The 18327-nt window shown below is 37.5% G+C and overlaps 1 protein-coding gene across 3 annotated transcripts; it reads right to left on the reverse strand.

Annotated features, from left to right (window-relative positions):
* Window positions 1-44: 44 nt before the first annotated feature.
* LOC119793715 (epidermal growth factor receptor kinase substrate 8-like protein 1) lies at window positions 45-13252 on the reverse strand. 3 transcript variants are annotated; one of them, XM_038300944.1, is made up of 19 exons: window positions 13145-13252; window positions 12408-12459; window positions 12156-12314; window positions 10392-10541; window positions 10232-10317; window positions 9130-9242; window positions 8948-9003; window positions 8734-8863; window positions 8556-8644; window positions 8388-8462; window positions 6462-6610; window positions 5948-6092; window positions 3706-3767; window positions 3518-3620; window positions 2843-2968; window positions 2600-2750; window positions 1932-2097; window positions 1719-1851; window positions 45-290 (listed from the first exon to the last, which is right to left on the reverse strand). In XM_038300944.1, the coding sequence occupies exons 2-19, from the start codon at window positions 12423-12425 to the stop codon at window positions 204-206; spliced, it is 1998 nt and encodes a 665-aa protein (XP_038156872.1). In that variant the 5' UTR covers window positions 12426-12459; window positions 13145-13252; the 3' UTR covers window positions 45-203. The 3 variants fall into 3 exon arrangements, with proteins under 3 accessions (XP_038156872.1, XP_038156871.1, XP_038156870.1); XM_038300943.1 differs by having other exon boundaries at window positions 3706-3764; window positions 8948-9006; window positions 13145-13251; XM_038300942.1 differs by having other exon boundaries at window positions 8948-9006; window positions 13145-13250.
* Window positions 13253-18327: the final 5075 nt, after the last annotated feature.

The following is an 18327-nucleotide window of genomic DNA, read 5'->3' on the forward strand; positions in this document are numbered from 1 at the left end:
TTGTGTCATTAGAACATGCATGTCGGATCAAATAAAAACAAAAGCACATCCTTAAATATTTATTTGCACAACACAGAAAATATAATATTGCATAATAACCATTGAATGCTCCTAACCGATAAAAATGATAATCAGTTTATCTCTTCTAACCAGCTGAATAAAATAAACTCAACAGTTGAAGAATATAATCCTCCTGAGCCTTTTCACAGTGTGCTGCTCTCCAGCTCCAGATCAACCTTCATCTTCTGCTTCTCCATGACTGCTTCCAGTTCTGTGGCCCTCCTGGCATCCTGGAAGGAGGAACAGACGAGATTTTAATAACACTTTGTAAACGAGTCTAGACCAGCATGGGCTAGTTGGCACCAAAGGAGACAAGGGATTTAAGTCTTCATAAGCAGGGAGACATTTATTCTGCTCTATTGATTAAAAAGTTAATTTAATGAGACATTTAAAGGGAGTCATCTTAGGTTTATGCTGTCATCTCAACTTGTTGCTGAACGAGGGTTATTTTTACTGAAGAGAAAAATATTTTTTTATTTGTATTCTAACACTAGAAACAGCATGTCCATTGTGATTCTATGGAATTTAAGGGATCAGATCGTCTATTTGAGGATAAAAATAAAGTTGAAATTAGAACTATTTCTGATTCAAGTGCATAAAAGATAGATGTTTTATTTAAAATATGCAGGGTTTTCACTTTTTGCATATTTCTGTTGAAATTTTTACCATTTAAGCTCATTGTTCCAGTTGAATAACTAGACACTTGTTTGTTCAAAAATCAAATCTTGATGTCATCTTTTTTTTTTTTACTCATTTGATGGTTCTTTTTTTTTTTTTTACAGTGTCCTTTCTGGCAATGCGGCAATAAGAATAATTGTCTTGATGCCAAAAAGAGCCTAACAGGTTTTACTTTCACAAGTGGAGCAGTATGGCAATTGCCATAGTGTTCCGCTTGTTTCATGCATATAAATTGCTTTATTATAATTATGCAGGGAGTTTTACAGTTTATATGGACACTGCAATGTAAATAGAGCAGAAAAACAGAAGAAGAAAAAGGAAAAAAAAAAGATGAAAGAAAGAGGAGATAGAAAGGAGACAATGACAAAACATTTTCAGTCTGCTTCATCACCTGCAACGAGATGTAAAAAGAACAGCACAACCGAAAGACATGGTACGAGACATACAATAAAGCAACACCTTCAAACTATCGCTAAAGTAGTATTAAGTCTGACATGTACTCTGTGTTACCTGAAGATATGAATGTGGGCTTTCTGTATGGAAGTGAATCTCTTGATGGTTCTTAAACTGCACTGCTATTTGTGGATTCTACAATTTGGCCAAACCGATTCAATTAAGTCCTAAGCTTTTATTGATGAAAGTTTGATGCCTTAAAATATAAAGCTGTTTCGGACGCCTCATTCAGCCTCATGTTATGGCTTGTGCGGGTAAAAAAAAATTATTTTATACTTAGTTATATTTAAGCAGTTAAAAACTGAAGGGCATTATCTGTTAATTGAGCTTGGTCAAATCTTAAGTTGAATTAGTGTATATAGTGGGAAACAAATATTTTTACTCAGGGTCCGTATTACATGAAAATAAATCCTTATCTATTTGGGAACAATAATGATTTCTGTGGTAAGATAATCTGACACACTTGAAAAACTAAATACAGCAGTTACTAAGTCTAAAGTCATCAAATAAAGAAAGCAATGATTTACCTCCAGCTGTGCTTTCTGCACAGCGAGCTGACTGTAGACTCTGACCCCCTCATCTGGAAGCACAGCTCTCAGCTCCTCCTTATTGAGTGAAAAGAGCTGAGCTCCTGTCAGCACGCTCAAACATTGAACCGTCCTGCAACGACGACAGCACAGGTGAGACCCACAGGTTGCTTATGAAGGTATGAAAATGTGCATTGATTGGGCATCACTCACGGCTCACTGAAGCCTTTTCTCCTGAGCCACTCAGTCACCTCCTCTGGAGGAGAGTGGTAGTCCAGAGGAACTGAGGTCTCTGCAGCTCGATGGATGACCAGGGGTTTGTTCAGGTTGGTCTTACCATTTGTCAGCCTCTGGAGCAGCTCATCATTCACCAACATGACTTCATGTGGAAATAGATAGAAATAATAATTAATCAACATAATCCTGATTGGAAATCAGATTTTCATCACAGATAGTACCAGTAGAAAAGGAAAAAAGTTATATATTTATATGTATTTATATATTTTTATATATATAAATAGGCTCCTTCTGAGAAAGTAGCTTAAAATCTGGTGTGATTTTCTGTTATTTTTGTAATAAGTTACTTATAGCCTACAGGAAATCTGTCAAGCCATTTAAATATTAAAGGTTGGAAAAAAGACAACTAATCTCCATACGTATCAAATTTTTATATGTGGGTTCAGTATATATATGGGTTCAGGCCATACTATAGGCCAGCTCTGTCACAAACTTTGTATTTTTAGGATGAACAGTAGAATATCCTACTAACAAAGCAGGCTTAGCTCATTGTTTTGTTATATATTTGAACATAAATGTCTCTAAAATAAAGGCATTTTCAAGTGCGGAAGGATTTATTAAATATGTTACAAGGGAGATCTCACCTTTATCAGTTTCATCTGCAACTGGCACATGTTGGCTGCCTGTTGGGGAGGTGCGAGGGCGCTGAGGAGAGTGGGAGGGAGTGGAGAGCAGAGCAGGGGGGCTCGGTGGGACTGGGGTGATGGATTTGTTGAGGGGGGGCGGTGCCGGAGCCTGCAGCAAAGATAGGAAAAGTTTCACAATAGTTTAACTCATCTTGAATTCCACCTGTGTGATTGCATCATTAGTTCTTGTGGGATTCTTACACTGGGAGGTTTATTGGTTACGGGGTTGTCTGTGTGATCCACTGGTTCCAGGATGTTGAAGGGCACAAAGCCCACCTCGCCGTACCGATTACGACACTTCCACCAGCGTTTCGACGATTCCAGCACCTGTTAAATCAAACAATAATCAGAAAACCATGGAATAGATACCACCTACATCAGCCCTGGTGTAAACCCTGAAATACATGTCTTATTGCAGTATGTCACGCTAACATTTAGAAAAAAATCCAGACTTTAAATTTACTACGTTTATCTATTTTTTTATTTTCTTTTGAAGGGTCACAAGAATATATGTAGGACGATACAAGGGGCGTCCAATAAGTAATGCCCACTGACCCACTTCAGGTTTATTGATCTAGCTGAAATTTTGCATGTGCAATTATTTATATCTCTATAGTTTATGTGGCAAATTACAGCTGGAAAGGGTTTTGGTTTCTGATTTATAGGTTTTTGAACTGAGTCAAGTCTGAAATGGAGACTGTTGAGTGTAGAGCAGTAATCCGGTTTTTGGATGGCCTTGTAAGGCCTTGTATGGCGTCATATGGCCTTGTAAGGCCATATGATGGGGCATCATCACCATATGTTACTTTCATTTAATCAAAACTCTCCTATGGTGTGCGTCCTTTTAAATACTAAAACTGTGTGTTGTATATTCACCTCCAGGGTCTCTCCGTGCTGCACCGACAGCTCGGTGTTGTTCCTGGCGTTGAAGTCGTAACTGCACATGTAAATCCTTTGAGCCTCAGCCGAAGGACCTTCCCTAAAAACAGTAGAAATAGTTGTTCGTTTACATGCAGTCCCTGAATGAGAGCAGCATGATTATCATTGCATTAGAGATGGCTTACCCTTTGTTGTAGATGCTTTCTGGAGGACTGAGCTGCTGATGGGGCTGCTGATGCTGCTGCTGCTGCACACAAAAAAATAAAGGTAAAAATCTGTATCCTAAAAGTACTTTTATCTGAAATGTTCTCTGTATGTACATAAAAGGACCCTTGTGGGGATTTATGGTGGACCTTCAAAGGTACAAAAGGACTATTCAAGGCAAATGCTACAAAATTGTACCAGTAGGAGTGATTTTTTTAATCTGTCTGTTGGTTAGAAATGTTCTGTCTTCTATTCAGTTAAATGTTTAACTATATAAGATAAATGTTTGTCATGATCTTGGTGCTCATGACTGGCTTAATTATTCATTCAATTCACCTGTCCAACTCTTCCCAGTTTTTCGTTACTGCTCATCCGATCCACCTACTCTTGTCTCTATTTAAGCTGCTTGCATCCAGTCATCAGTGCCAGATAATTCTTGTTCTCTCTTGCCAGTGGTGATAGTGTTTTTAGTGTACCGTAGTGTTTCTGATTTGCTGGTCTGCCTCTCAACCACTGAGTCTGCCTGTTCCTGTTCTGATCATTGTGCCTGACCTGGATTTGGACTCCTGCTTGTTCTCTGGGCACGGAGTAAACTTGTAAACCAGGTTAGTGACTCATGTTCATAATCGTCCTCTGTTAGATTTACGTGGTCACTAACCTGTGTTCCCTTTCTGCAGAGTTTCCTTTGACAGATGCCCTAGAAACTGCCACTCTGATCCACCAGTTTTTAATAAAACCTTTTTAATTAATCCTACTGTTTTACCTGAATACTGGGTCATCTTTTCTGAGATGTTACAATGATCTAGATCAATGTATTAATGAAATACTCTAAGAATGGACAGGTTTCAATTTTAGTAATAATATTGTTTTAATCTGAATGAACTGATTGTAAATGAACACATTTTGATAAACAAATATTATTGTTTTCAATGTAAAGGTTTGTATTTTCTCCTAAATGTGCAAATTCCCATGTTGCTTCAGCTGTACCTCATTAGGTACTTCACTTTTACCTTTATAATGGGTCTATGGTTTGTACCTGTATAATAAAGGTTCATATTCTCATCGTAGGCACAGAAATGTTCTTTTAAAGGTAAAGACAATAAGGTTGAACATGGATCCAAGATTCATAGGTACAATTTCACACAGCTGAAGTGACAAAGCCTATGAGACAAGGAGGCTGGTCTGAGCTAATAGGAAGATGCATGAAGCTAAATTCAGGATAATCCTGAAGGGAAACCTGTTAGAGGCTGTGGAAGACCTGAGACTGGATCAGAAATCCCACCCCATAACATACAGCCAGAGACACCATGGGATGATTCGTGACAAAAAGGGTTTGGTCTTCGACGAAGTGCCAAAAACAAGATGATTCTTCTATGTGGACGTGACATTGCTCTGTGGGAGTTGCTCACAGGTTTCTTACTGCAGTAGTGTTTATTTTAATAGCTGTTAAATACCATAAGAAAACGTTCCACCCAGAAAATGACAAGAATGAGCTGCAAGGACAGCTCTGGGAGAAAAAATAAATCTCTCTGTTTTTGGGGCATATCAATAAGCTCTTGGAACAGAGCTCATTCATGTGAAAGAGTGGCCTAGTCAAAGTCCAGACCTATATCCAGAATGTATGACGAGGCGTAAGAAGGTCTGCTGCTCCATCAGATCTGGCTGATCCTGGATTGTTTGTTTTGTGTTTGTTATAAGAACACAGGGGTCAGCAAACCTTTCCTGACCTTAAAATCAGCTGTTTTAACCAGACTAAATTTGTGTAGAGGCACAAACGCAGCTTGAATCTTTAAAATAATACAGCTCATTTTTATTATACTTAACTAGGGTAAATGTGTTCTGATGTTTAAGGTAAGGAGAAAATTTAGTTGCAAATGAAATGAAAACAAATTTTTCGAACACCTAGTGCATGTTCTGCATCGAAATACCAAGAATAAAACAGCAAAAGCTTGCAATTTTGAGTCAGCTTTACATGTTAGGACATGCTCAGATCTCTAGCATTGTTGGCAAACGTTATATAGAGCTACAGTGGAAAATCCTGGTTTGATTTAGCAAGCATGGTTATTAATAATTGAAGCAGATCAGGGTCAGACTAACAGCCAGAGGGGCAAAGAAAGGCACAGTCCTTTTTTAGGACTTTTTATGATCCAAACCTTTTGTCGCTCATCTCTCCTGACACAGTGAAAACAAATGTGAGCTAAGCCTCACGCAGGTATTTGATACCTCTTGTTTTACTCGGTGGGCCTCATGTTTGTGCTGTGACTCGACAGGATCCTCCCAAACCTGCCCGTCCGCCCTCTCGGCTTCTGGCTTCCAGCCGTCCAGGAACACAGGAGTGTATGGAGCGACAGGTCCTCTGAGCTGAGAGCTGGAAGGAGAGGAGAAAAGCAAGATGTGTTTCAGCAGCTCAGATCATGCAGAGTTTATACAGCTTTGGACCAATCGTTATAATTTAGGTGTTGGAACACCTGGAATAGCATCCAAGGGGTAAAAAATGTGACAAGTTTACAGAAAATCTTTAATTAAAATTAGGAATTGAGCTATTAAAAAAAAACAAAAAAAAAACAATAATAATAAGAACTTCATATGATCTGTTGAATTCATCATAGATAAACCAGAGATGCTTTAGAGACCTGCTAAAAAAATTAAGCGTTAACAAGCTCTGGGTAAAACTAAAGTTTTGGTTGGACTAACTACAATATTTGATCAAGCCTGGGGACTTTTTGTCGCCACTGACCGATGGTTGGTCCAGTTGGGACCCAGTGCCGTCCACAGCTCCTTTTCCTCCCCGGTTAGAGTGTCTTGAAGCAGGGAAATAGCTGAGCTGGTCATAGCAGGGCTGGACACAGATGCTCCGAACGCCGGTCCCCCTGTTGTTTTTACCATCTATGTTCAACAAACAGACAGAATGTCAGAGCTTCTCATGCTGAAAATGAACACTTGATCTGATGAGGAAGTGATTAATAAGACCTCAATGCAGAGCCTGACTTAAAGCTAAAGGGGTGTAGGTATAGACAATCAGCATGTTTCCACTAACACGTGTCTGCCTTCACAAATTAAACCAACCTGCTCTTAAAAAGGGCCTCTAATCCCACATGTGATGTCAGATTTCTACTGGAGTAAAACTATATTATTGTGCTGATTTCAGATCAGTAGGATCAAACTTCCTACTAGAACCAACATAGGCGTCTCTCTTGGAACTGCCCGGTGTAAACAGTGTCGACCTGCTGGTTTCCAACAACACTGCAGATAACCAGTTTTTCCTTATTTAGACATGACACATAGGTTTTTATGTTTTTTTCCATCTGCATTTTTTCAAAGGACTTCAGTAGAAGGCAGACAGACTTCTCCTGCTTGTGGAAAATATTTTCCCTCTCATCTAAAAAGGCTTATGCAGTTAATTTTCTTTTTAATATTTATTGTCGTGATTTAATTTATTTTAATCCTTTTATATTTCATGTCTTTTTACTTTTCAACTTTCTTATTTTTGCGTATTATTAGATTTTGGAGAAACATGCGTTGTTTTCAATCTAATATGTTATAGTTCAAATGTCCATTAACATGTTTTAATGCAGGTTTATTAGGGATACAAGTTCTCTAATGTTCCAGAAAGTCTGGATAAATTGATCTGTAGTTCAGGATGCAAACATTTCCTCCTTACCTTACAAAAAAATAGCTCTTTTCTTATATTTAAACCAATCAGACGGAAAACGTGTAGAAAGAGGGGGGAGAACCTTGCAGCAAAGGTCACAAGGTCATGTAGAACTTGTCCTAATCCCTGTTATGGCCCCTATAATGAAGACAATCTTAAAAAATAGCCTAATGGTGATATGAGCTGAAACAGACATAGGTCCCATGGACCTATTTATTTTATTAGGAATTCTGTTTTAAATTCTAATTTCAAAATTAATGTGACTGCTTCAGTTGCATTGAGATAGGATCAAAGTTTTCATCTGCTAAAGTTTTTTTTAAAACTAAATAAAAAAAATAAATAATCAAATTAGCTACTGCTGTAACTATAAGTTTGAGTTAAGTTCTAATTAAACTGGTAATTCTCATTAAAATAAGTCCCCAGTATGTAATATTTCTGAATTATTAATGTACATTCACCTAATAATCCAAATAAAACTTTATTTAATCTTTTAGTAGGTAGTTCCAGTTACTTTTTTCCTATTGTAATGGATTTTTAATATTAGATAAGAACACTTAACATTTCTAGGCCAAATATGTTAGAACAACATACATTTTAAATTAAATTAAATTATGCAGAATTTACAGTTTATTTAGTGCTGAGCCACAGATAGCTCTTTGGTTCTGCAGCTATATAATATATTTTATATGACTGCTGTTTTTTGTTTCATGCTTTTCTGTTCTCCATATAAAATGCATGCTGGCCCCACCCTGGCCAATATTAAATATAGCCTAGAGCTGCCACTGTCTATGTATGAGACACCTGCTCTACCCCAAGAAAATTGTAAAGCAGCCCTAAAAACGTTAATATTGCAAATCAAAATGTCTTCAGTCTGTCTATAATCATTGTGGATTTAGATACTGCCCCTATTTTCACATGATCATCTTTTTTTACGTTGCTAATAATAACCTTATTTTGTTGATAGGGTAAACGATGGGATGTGCTGGGATAGTTTTCCAGTAAAAAACCTACCATATCAAGAGGTCTGAACACATGGTGTACCAGCTCCTCTGAGGAAGGGTTGGCAATAGTCGATTTCAGACGAGCCTTAAAATGAAAACAAAAACCAACCACAGGTTATTATTACAGCAGGAGGTTCACCAACAGGTTAAGAAAAGGCGAGTCGACTGAAACACGAACCAGGAGGCAGAAACAGTACTTAAACTTCTGGAAGATGTCGATGAATTCCTCCTCTGGTGGTGGGCGGGCCTTTTCCGTCAGTAAATCATCTATTTTTCAGCAAACAAATTAGTCATTCTATCTCAACCTGGGGGTGAGACTTTTATTTTTGTTAGAAAGATTAGGCTTGATTTTTTACCTTCAGCACTTTGCTTTTTGTTTTTCTTCTTCTTCTTCTTTCTCTGGTTCAGGACTGTTGATGCCTCTGCGGTCTGCTGCAGTTTCCCCATGAAGGTCTCAATGTCATCAAAACAGTGATTTAGGATCATCTGAGGGAGAGAATTTTTTTTTCTTTATCCTGTTTGATAAAAAAATGTCACTTCAAAGAGAAAGATATGAAAACTAGAACGTACCACTTCTCTCTCTGCGCGCAGGAAGGATAGGTCAGGCCCACCATTTATTCCATTCGCTGCTAAAAGCAGAATCAGAAGGTTCATTTTAAGCATTTCTTATTCCCAATCCTTTTTTTTAGATTTGTTCTGATAAAAGTATGCTTATTAACTCAAACACTCCTTAATAACTTCTTATTTCTTACCTCTTAGTCCAGGATAAGGTGGCGGGTTGACTGGAGGAGGGTTAGGAGCATATGGGAAGGGAGGGTTTGGAATACCATAGGCGTCATACATCTTCTCTTTGCTGGAAGGAGGCCTGCGGGAGACATGGGGACAAAGATTAACCACTTAAATTCATCGATGGGGTTAAAGGTGAAGTCAAAGCTGTTGTTTATCGTGATGCTGTCTCCAGAAACGCCCTGTCTGAAGAGCTTAAGAGCCAAATATGAAGTCAAAAACACAATTTTAATACAAATATATATAAATACATATATATTCATGAATTGGGAAGAACATTAGGACATATGTTTTGCATTTTAAGAATATTTAAGAGCCTCTGTTAGTTAAATCCAGGCCTTTTCTCACAGTGAAAGCTGACCTTTAAGAAGGATTAAGATAACTCAAGTCTATAGGAAGGAATTATCACCTAAGCTTCACACAATTAAATTGCCACAAACAAGTTTGACATAAAACATTTCTGCTAAAATCTTATATTAAAAAAAATCCAAAGCATCTTAACAAATGTGCCCCTATTTCCAGCGAGTTTTCATAAAAACCCAACATCCAGGCGTCTTACCGAGGTTATTTGTCCTTCAAGCGTCCCTAGAATAGAAACTTCTCATAGCAGGTGATCCACTCCAAAGCTGCTGTCATCAAACGCCTGTTCTTTCTGCTCTCTGCCACAATGGCCTCGCTCTCTCTGTCACACCTTCTTAAGTTATGCACAAACTGGTAAAACTAGTCTTTGTTTCTGTGTCAGCTGTTTACACTGTCCTACCTGTATTTCTCCCTCCCTTGCTTTCAACAGGTGGAAGGCTATAAAATTATGAATAGATTCCAGTGAGAGAGGAAGAAAATAAAAAGATTTCAGAGGAAATTAACCTCGGTTGTTGCTGTTTTCTTGTATCTATCATTACTTCAGCTCCATGTGTGAGAGAGTCCGTCCCTTCTGTCTATACAACAGCAGAAAGTAAAGCCTACTTTTTTGTAATGATATTCAAAAGCAGGACAGTAACATCACATTAGGGTTGTTTGCTTTTTCCAGGATTTTATTTTCAGAGCTTCTAAACCACACGTATATTGTACCTGTTGCCTTCAGGTGCGTTCTTGCTGCTCCTGGAGTTAGGCCTACCCGAAACTGCATTTTTAATGTCCTCACAGATTTCCGCTGCCTGTGAAAATAAACAGCATCACATTGTGAAACCTTAAAGTGTGACGAGCCAACCACAGGGGGAGCAGCTCATACCTGCATTGATTCACTGTTGAAGAAGTGAATATCCGGCTTCTTCTCGTTCGGATGCTTGCAGACCAGCAAGAATAGGGATGGGAAGTGTTTCTCCATGCTGATGGGGTCGCAGCGGTAGATATCTTTGAATGAATAGCGCTCCAGCTCATCCTGCACAAAAACTGGAGGTCATTATGAATTCAGAAAGTAGTTTTATTTCTTAGCTAAGCATGGATCAGGGCTGGTCTGAGGGTTACATTCATTTTCTATGTAGTCCTGAGAAGCCCTAATGCTAGACTATTTCATCCAAAACCTGCTCTGATGAGTCCTAAGGAACACATTCCTGTTTTAGCCCAATTGGTTTGAAGTATTATCTCTAGCTGTGGATTTGACATGAAGTAGAAGATTTTCCTCTGCCTTCATTTTTTTATTCACTTTGTGGAACAATAACACTACCCCACACCATGATGCTGCCACCACTGTGCTTCAGTGTTTTTAGGCTAAAAAACCCACACTGACTTCTCTAAAAACACTAAATCATTGTAGCCACATAGCCGTATTTTAGTCCAATATGAGAACCCCATGTAGGATGCGGCTAACAACATTTAGATTTAAAGAGATTTGTTTTTGGAGCAGGAGTTTCTTCGTTCGTTGGTATCCACTCAGGGTTGATGGTGCTAGTCTCATGTAACTTAAGGTTATTTATGTATTTATTTTTGTTTTTTTTTGTTTTTACGGCACTGGTGGCTCAGTTTTTTTTTTGACATTAGGCTGACAGGAAAGGGGGAAAGTTATGCGGCAAAGGACCACAGGTCAAATTCGAACCCGGGTCAGCCGCGTTGAGGACTAAGGCCGCTGTACATGGGTCGTGCGCTCACCACTGCGCCACCTGCACACCCACCTTGAAGTTATTTCTAACCAACATTGTTCTACGACAGGGAGGCAGTTTAGGTCAGAATGTTAACACTTGAATTGGATTCTATAGCGAGACAAAGGTCTGGAACAAACACCAAAACTGGTTTTGAAAATAATAGAGCAAACAAAAATGTACCCTCTGGAAATGCTCTCTCCAAACCTTAAGTTCTACTTCATTGATCATTCGCAGCCTCTGCTTAAAAGCAGATTCTTGATTAAGAAACCAAGACTTATTTCTAATTATACCCATTCTGATAAAATAAATGTTTAAGTATTCATCCAGAATTATGCTAGGAATATTGATCCCTGCAAAAACAGATAGAGGGACAATTCTCCAAGCAACTGTCTTCATCACTAACATTTGTAAACAATTGTAAAACATATTTGGATGATGGCTGATTATTAATGTTGAAAAGGCCTCAGGTGTTAAATTAGCAGTATCCCCTTATAAAAGCACCACATTTTGGTAGAATTGAAATATCCTTGAGGAACCCCTGGTTCCCATGCATAGGAAAAAAAAAACAAAACATAGACAAAGCATATTTTCTTAAAATAAGTGCATTCGTTCTTGGATTGAGGAGGTAAGAGAGAAATTTTGCCAATGGAACAAGACAATTTACACTTAAAAACACAATTGCATTGTCTTATTTCGAGTGCATATGATCTTATTTTAAGAGTAAAATAAATAAAATCTCATTTACCTACTCAAATTAAGGGTAAAAGCACTTAATTTAAGACATTTTTACTTATTTCTTTATCTTTTTTCCAGTGTGAAAAAATAAATAAAATCCAGAAAGCTGGAAAAAAAAAAGAAAGTCAGTTTTATATTGGCTCTTTAGCTACTATCAGTTAAGAAGAACCAGGTAGCACCTCAGTCTTTATGTCTCGGAGACAAATGGAGTCACTCCCGATGTCCATGAGCATCTTTTGACTCCACAACTTGTTATTCTCTGCCAGGAAGGAGAGACGCGCTTGTGCCTCCTCTACACCTTCAACATCCCCACCCTGGAGTGAGAATGTCAGGAGGTGCTGCAAAAAACAGAGAAAATGCACTAAATTAATGAGGACAAATCGTCATATCGCAGAGCATTGAATATCATACCGTACGCAGATGACACTCACGTCTACAAGATGCTTCATGGCACTTGTTATCTTCTTCCCTCTGTTAGCTGCTCTGAGGAAAAATAAATTTTTCTGTCAGTGTAAAAGTAAATCCCAGACCGAGTCACAGATTTGGTTGCTTTGTCTAACTATGATCGGGATCTTTTTTAGGCAGCTGTCTATCTCCCAACAGGCGGGCTATATTCAAATTAGCACTTCCCTGGTTTTCAGTCTGTTGTCCTGGCTTGTCTCCTCCTCAGTGACACAAGCTAATGATGTGAGTGTGAGCTGCCCAACCAGTCTGACCACACTGCAATCTCACCATTCTATCTTTCAGCTCCTCAGTCTACATGGTCCCCATGTAGGATTCACTACAACTTGTAGTACTGAGAGCACACAACCTTTCGCCTTACATCACTGGCATACAACCATTTTAAAGTTTCAGACTACTGCACAAAGTTACACAGAAGTTATTTTTGTAAAGACAATAAGAATGGATTTGTTGTTAGAAAAGGAAGTTGATTCATTAAATAAAGTTTAGTTTGTAAAATTAACTGAGAAAGGTTTTGGAACCCAAAGAACAATGAGTGATAAATTAATAGAAACCTAATCATAAACAGTTGTACTGCTACACCTCAGTGTTCTGTACTTAGTTACTGATCAATTTGAAATCATTGGAAAATGAAATATTATTTAAATGAAAACTGCCAGAAAAGTGTTACAATATGAACCGGACTTAAAATGTAGAAATAACTTACCTTTAGTGACAGACTTTCTGTGACTTTTTCTCTGATGTGATACTACGATTGTTGCTGTGACTTAGTCTGGCAGCTGGCGTGTCTGTTTTACTGTTCGACGTCACAACTGAAGTGAAGGTGTGTCGCCTTGAATTGTCCTGCCCCAAACATAACCTTACCTTGGAGATAATAATATTTACTTTGTATCATTCATGTGAACTAACAAAAACCGACACATCTTTAACAAATAGGACCTCAAAATTAAAAGCAGAGACTTTTTTAAGGTAAAAAACCATGGCTGCCATTATTAATAAAAATGAATAAATCAGGAAAAGAGTCAAACACGATAAGCTAAAGCTTTTATCCATAGTTCAGTTCTTTTTACTACACTATAAATAATGAAAGGGCTTTAAACTGTCATACAGCTCAGTTGTTTGCTATGTGAGTTGCATTCTTATTTTGTTTCCATAAATCTATGATGTTTATTTATTTATAAGTATATATTTGATTATCTGCAACATTTAAAAAATTTAAATCTATGACCGGGCAAAAAGCTTTTTCATAGGACCTTTTTAGTTTGAAGAAATTTCCGTCTGCCTTCTCCCATATAATATATTCAAAATATGCTTATTTTTAATCTCACCCTGAGGATATTTCCTCCCTCTGTTTCATAGCCTGAAACAATGATTCCAGCAGATCTACATCATGATCAGCAGAAGCTTATTCCAACATGTTCTGCACTGACACTGCTCAGTCGTAAAAATGTAGAAATCATGAGATTTATTTAGGAAACGTGATTTTATTTTCCCAAATTCCAGTATAAAAAGCAATTATCGGTACATGTTGTAATCCAATACTGAGCCTTTAGCCCAGAGTCTATTTGTAGAACTACATTAGGTCAATACTAAGTGAAACATTTAGATAAATACAGCCTTAAACAAGCAACATCATGTGGTTTTTAATGCCCTGACAATATTTGCTCAGTATTGCATGTAGGAGCTGGACAATAGTGCACAGAACCACCTTTAAGAGCAACAAATGACTTGCATTTCCATTAGCTTTAATGGACAGTTTTGGTTCAACTTTCTTCAATTTGCTTCAGTTTATTGGATATGTTGGCATTAATATTGTTCTAGATCGGCACCACTGGCTCTGACTGTATCTTGATTCTTTCTTTCTTTTTTAGTTGCTCAGTTGTGTATTTGCGTGAGTATCTATAACTTGTTTGTTTTGTTGGACTCTGGAGTTTCTGTCAGGCTTTACCTTTTGACAGATGGTCCCACATTTGATTTCAGAAAATGGTTTCTTGTGAGGATTTGGTGGATGCACTATCCCCGCCCGGGTTAACCTGTGACTTATAGGTTGAATATGTTTTATTTACACTGCCTTTCACAAATATTCACACCCCTTAAGGTGTCATTCTGTCACGTCACAATCCTTAATGTTTGTCTGGATTTTATCTCATACACCAAAAGATGTGGTGCATGTTTGTGAAGTAGAAGTGAAAGCATGACTGGCTTTCAAAACGTTTACAGATGAAAATCTTAAATGTGTGGGACAACTTCCTCGTTTACTTTCAAGAAAAACCTTAGTACAGTCAGCTCTTCTACAGAAATCAGCTCAAACTTTGCCAGTTTAAGAGAAATGATCTAATTTTCCAGGAAGTTAAAATGATTCTTAATTTATAATGTCTGGACTTTGACTAGGCCATTCTATCCTGCAGCTCCAGAGAAACAGGTGACTCTTTGGATCCCCAATATTGGTTTTAATACTTTTACCTGGAATTTATAAAGAACCCAAAAAAATTTTTATTAAATAATTGCACCTAATTTTAACAATAAAGTAACGCTCAACTTACCAGTAATAGTCAAGTTGTCAGTTAAATGCCTAACCTACATGCAAGAAAAAAAAACAAAAAAAAAAAACAAACAGGTTTATTTAGTTTAAGGGGGAGTATAAAACATTTCTGTTCCTTTGATCTTCCTGGGGGCTCGGGTCTCTGAGAAGGAGATTCGGAGGTGAAACAGAAGAATAATATGAAGCAGTGTGCGAGAGTGAAATTAAAGTTATTGGTTGCTGCCAGGAGAAAGCCGGGGGAATGAGTGGAGTCGTGGTGTGAATACTGAGTAAAGCTTCCAGAGGAATGGATGTGATGGAGGATGGACAGCTAGAGCAGACCGGTGGAAGATATATGGAGCCAGAAAGAGGAAGCCAGAAAGTTATGGTTCTTGTTCGATAGAGATCCGGTAGGAGGAGGAACACGGGTACTGTTCAGGTAGCCTTGAAAAGTAAACACGGGTGATGTTTCAGTTAAGTGTTTTTTTTTCTCAAGAAAAGCATCAAAAATACTCAGAACACTGGGCCAAACTCCCTGCAGTGATAAAATGGCTGCCAGTCCCTAATAAACTCCATATGATGAGAAGAGTCTGTCCATGACATCAACCTTTGGTGGCAAAAGAAAACTATGAAATGCAAAATATACACAAATCCCAGAACCTTAGCAGAAATACATTTTGTAGTTTAATTTTTTGTCTTGAGGTTAGAAACTAGACATTGTTTTCTTAATCGAAAGGAAATATCAAAATTCCATAAACAAAATGAATCCATCCTTTTATTTTGAAAGATTTATTATAATGTTAATAGCTTTAAAACAAAAAAAATAAAATTAAGAATAATTTCTTTAAAAATGAAAACAAATTTCCTTAAGTACTTTTTAATAGAAAATAGAACTTGCTCTTTTTTTTTGTTTTTTTTAAATCACTAGAAGCTCTAAATGAGTTTCATTTAATAGGAACGAGGATAAGAATAGTTATTTGGCCATAAAGGTTGACGCCTGATTTAAAACTATCCTATAGTATCGCTGAATGTATGTTAAGGGTACTTGTCAGGTTGGAAGGTGGAACTTCCCTGACTCTGCTAAAGAAAAGCATCCCCACAGCATGATGCTGCCAAAACTATGTTTCACCAGGAAGGTTTTGTGCACAGTCTAGCAGCAGATTTCCATCTCCCCTCTTACAGGTAAACATTTAGATACCATATCTTGGTAGGTCTGCAGTTGGTCCAGCCGTTCTCCATGTTCAGATAATGGATTCCACATACCTATAGGAGATGTTTAGAGCTTTGTATGTTGTTCTAAAACCTTACTCTGCTTTAAACTTCTTCACTACTTTCTGCCTGATCCTATAAACCAATGTCATGTTGGGGCTTTATGCAGAAATTAGTGTATCTCTTACTTAATAACAATCTCCACCACTTACAGCATTTTGAAACAGATTTGGTAAAATCTGGAAAAGGGGGCCGAGTTTACTTAATGGAGCTGATAAGCAATGATTATTGGTTATGTTATTTTGAATTGTTTTAGAGAACAAACTGAGCCCAAACTCTGAGAAAAGATTAAACAAGTAATGTTACATCATTACTATGGTAACCACAAAGTAATCTGAATAGTCCATTTTGATTTTTAGATCAAAATTATAACAATTTACAATCTTATGATAAATCTTTGCATAAACTGTCAAATCATCCATCATCCATTTTCTGTCATGCTTATCCCAAGCGGGGTTGCGAGGGGTGCTGGTGCCCATCTCCAGGGGTGGAAAGCAATGAATTACATTTACACAAGTTACTGTAATTGAGTACTTTTTATGAGTAATTTGTAATATTCTGAGTAGTTTTTGAAATATGTAATTTTTACTTTTACTCGAGTAAATTTTAACCTAAGTTTACTTTACTACATTTAAAACCCCCTCACGTTACTGAGTAAAAAAAAAAAAAAAAAAAAAAAATATTGATTAAATTAAATGTGGCCCTGCCTTGCAATTACCCTTTGTATTGTCTCATAATCCAGTGCTGCGCTTCGGAAGGTGGCAATTGTTAATCACAATTTAGGGAGTATGGATGAAGAAACGCCTGAAGAGGAAACATATTCTGGAGACAAAAGCCAGAAAAACCCTTGACCATATTTGGAAGGATTATTTGTTTTCAAATGCACAAAAGGGAACAATGTGATAATGCAGTGCAACATGTGCCTGCCCAGCAAAACAGAGCTTTCGGCTTTTAAAACATCAACATCCAATTTACGAAAAAATGTGGCATTAAGTTAGTTATCATGGTGTTGTCTGTTGGACAGTAGGATTGAAAATTGTTTGCACTTTATGGTTCAGGTTCTGACCGTCCTTGTGCTGTGAGGAAGTATGTTCTTTAGCCCAGCTGATCTTTTGCAAGTGTGGATGTCCACTGAAATACGCCTTGAAATCGATTAAAACACCTTGTGCTCAATTCGATTCATGACTCACCTTTTTTTTGCATTAAATAACTCAAAGTAACTAAGTAACTGTTACTCAAATTACATTTTAAATTAAGAAATTTTGTACTTTTACTTGAGTAAATTTTGAGATGGGTAATTTTACTTTTACTCTGAGTAGAATTTAGGCAAAGTAAAGATACTTTTACTCAATTACAATTTTTTTAGTACTCTTTCCACCTCTGCCCATCTCCAGCTGTCTACGAGCCGGGGTACACCCTGGACAGGTCAAATTATATTAGCATTATTCTCCTTTTCAGTAAACAAATACAAAGATTTTAATGTCTGTTCTAAAATGTGAGCATTTAGAAAAATAAAATAGAAATAGAGCTTTATTGAACTCACAATGGAGAAATTTACCTCTGCATTTAACCCATCCCTTTGGGGAGCAGTGGGCTGCCAACGTAAGGCACCTGGGGAGGAGTGTGGGATTACGGGATTACTCAGAGACCCAGAGTGGATGTGGGGATTGAACCAGGTACTTGCAACCTTCTCAGAAGCACAAGCACTGCTCTAACCACTAGGACACCTCTCCATTTATCAGAGGCCACTGATGTTTGGAAGTTTCCTTATAACTGTCTAGACATGTCTGTTGTATTCCTTGGCCTTCTTGCAGCTGTTTGTTTTCTGATGTTCTCTATACATCTGTAAGGTCTTCAGAGCATAGCGACAGTTTTAACACAAATATTGACCAACTAATCAGTCAATTTTTGGAGAAAACTGGTTGCAATAAACTATCTTTAGACTTTTCTGTCTTTTTGCTTCTCAATTTTTTCCCAGTACTTTGGCCTATCATTAATCCCATGAATTGAAACATTTCTTTTTGAATTTGATTATGCAGGTGTTGAAGCAGTGCCTCCAGAAGAGGGTGCCAGAAGCTTTGAAAGAGCAACACCTTTAG

This window comes from Cyprinodon tularosa, unplaced genomic scaffold (assembly GCF_016077235.1).
Source record: "Cyprinodon tularosa strain WSP-4 unplaced genomic scaffold, ASM1607723v1 ctg46, whole genome shotgun sequence".
Taxonomy (NCBI): domain Eukaryota; kingdom Metazoa; phylum Chordata; class Actinopteri; order Cyprinodontiformes; family Cyprinodontidae; genus Cyprinodon; species Cyprinodon tularosa.

What these genes read in the sequence shown, in the direction of transcription:
- LOC119793715 (XM_038300942.1), bottom strand. An exon ending in ACCTTATCCTGGACTAAGAG is followed by an intron (nt 9,007 to 9,129) that starts GTAAGAAATAAG and finishes TTCTGCTTTTAG; the next exon opens with CAGCGAATGGAATAAATGGT. An exon ending in AGTACTGTTTCTGCCTCCTG is followed by an intron (nt 8,463 to 8,555) that starts GTTCGTGTTTCA and finishes TTTCATTTTAAG; the next exon opens with GCTCGTCTGAAATCGACTAT.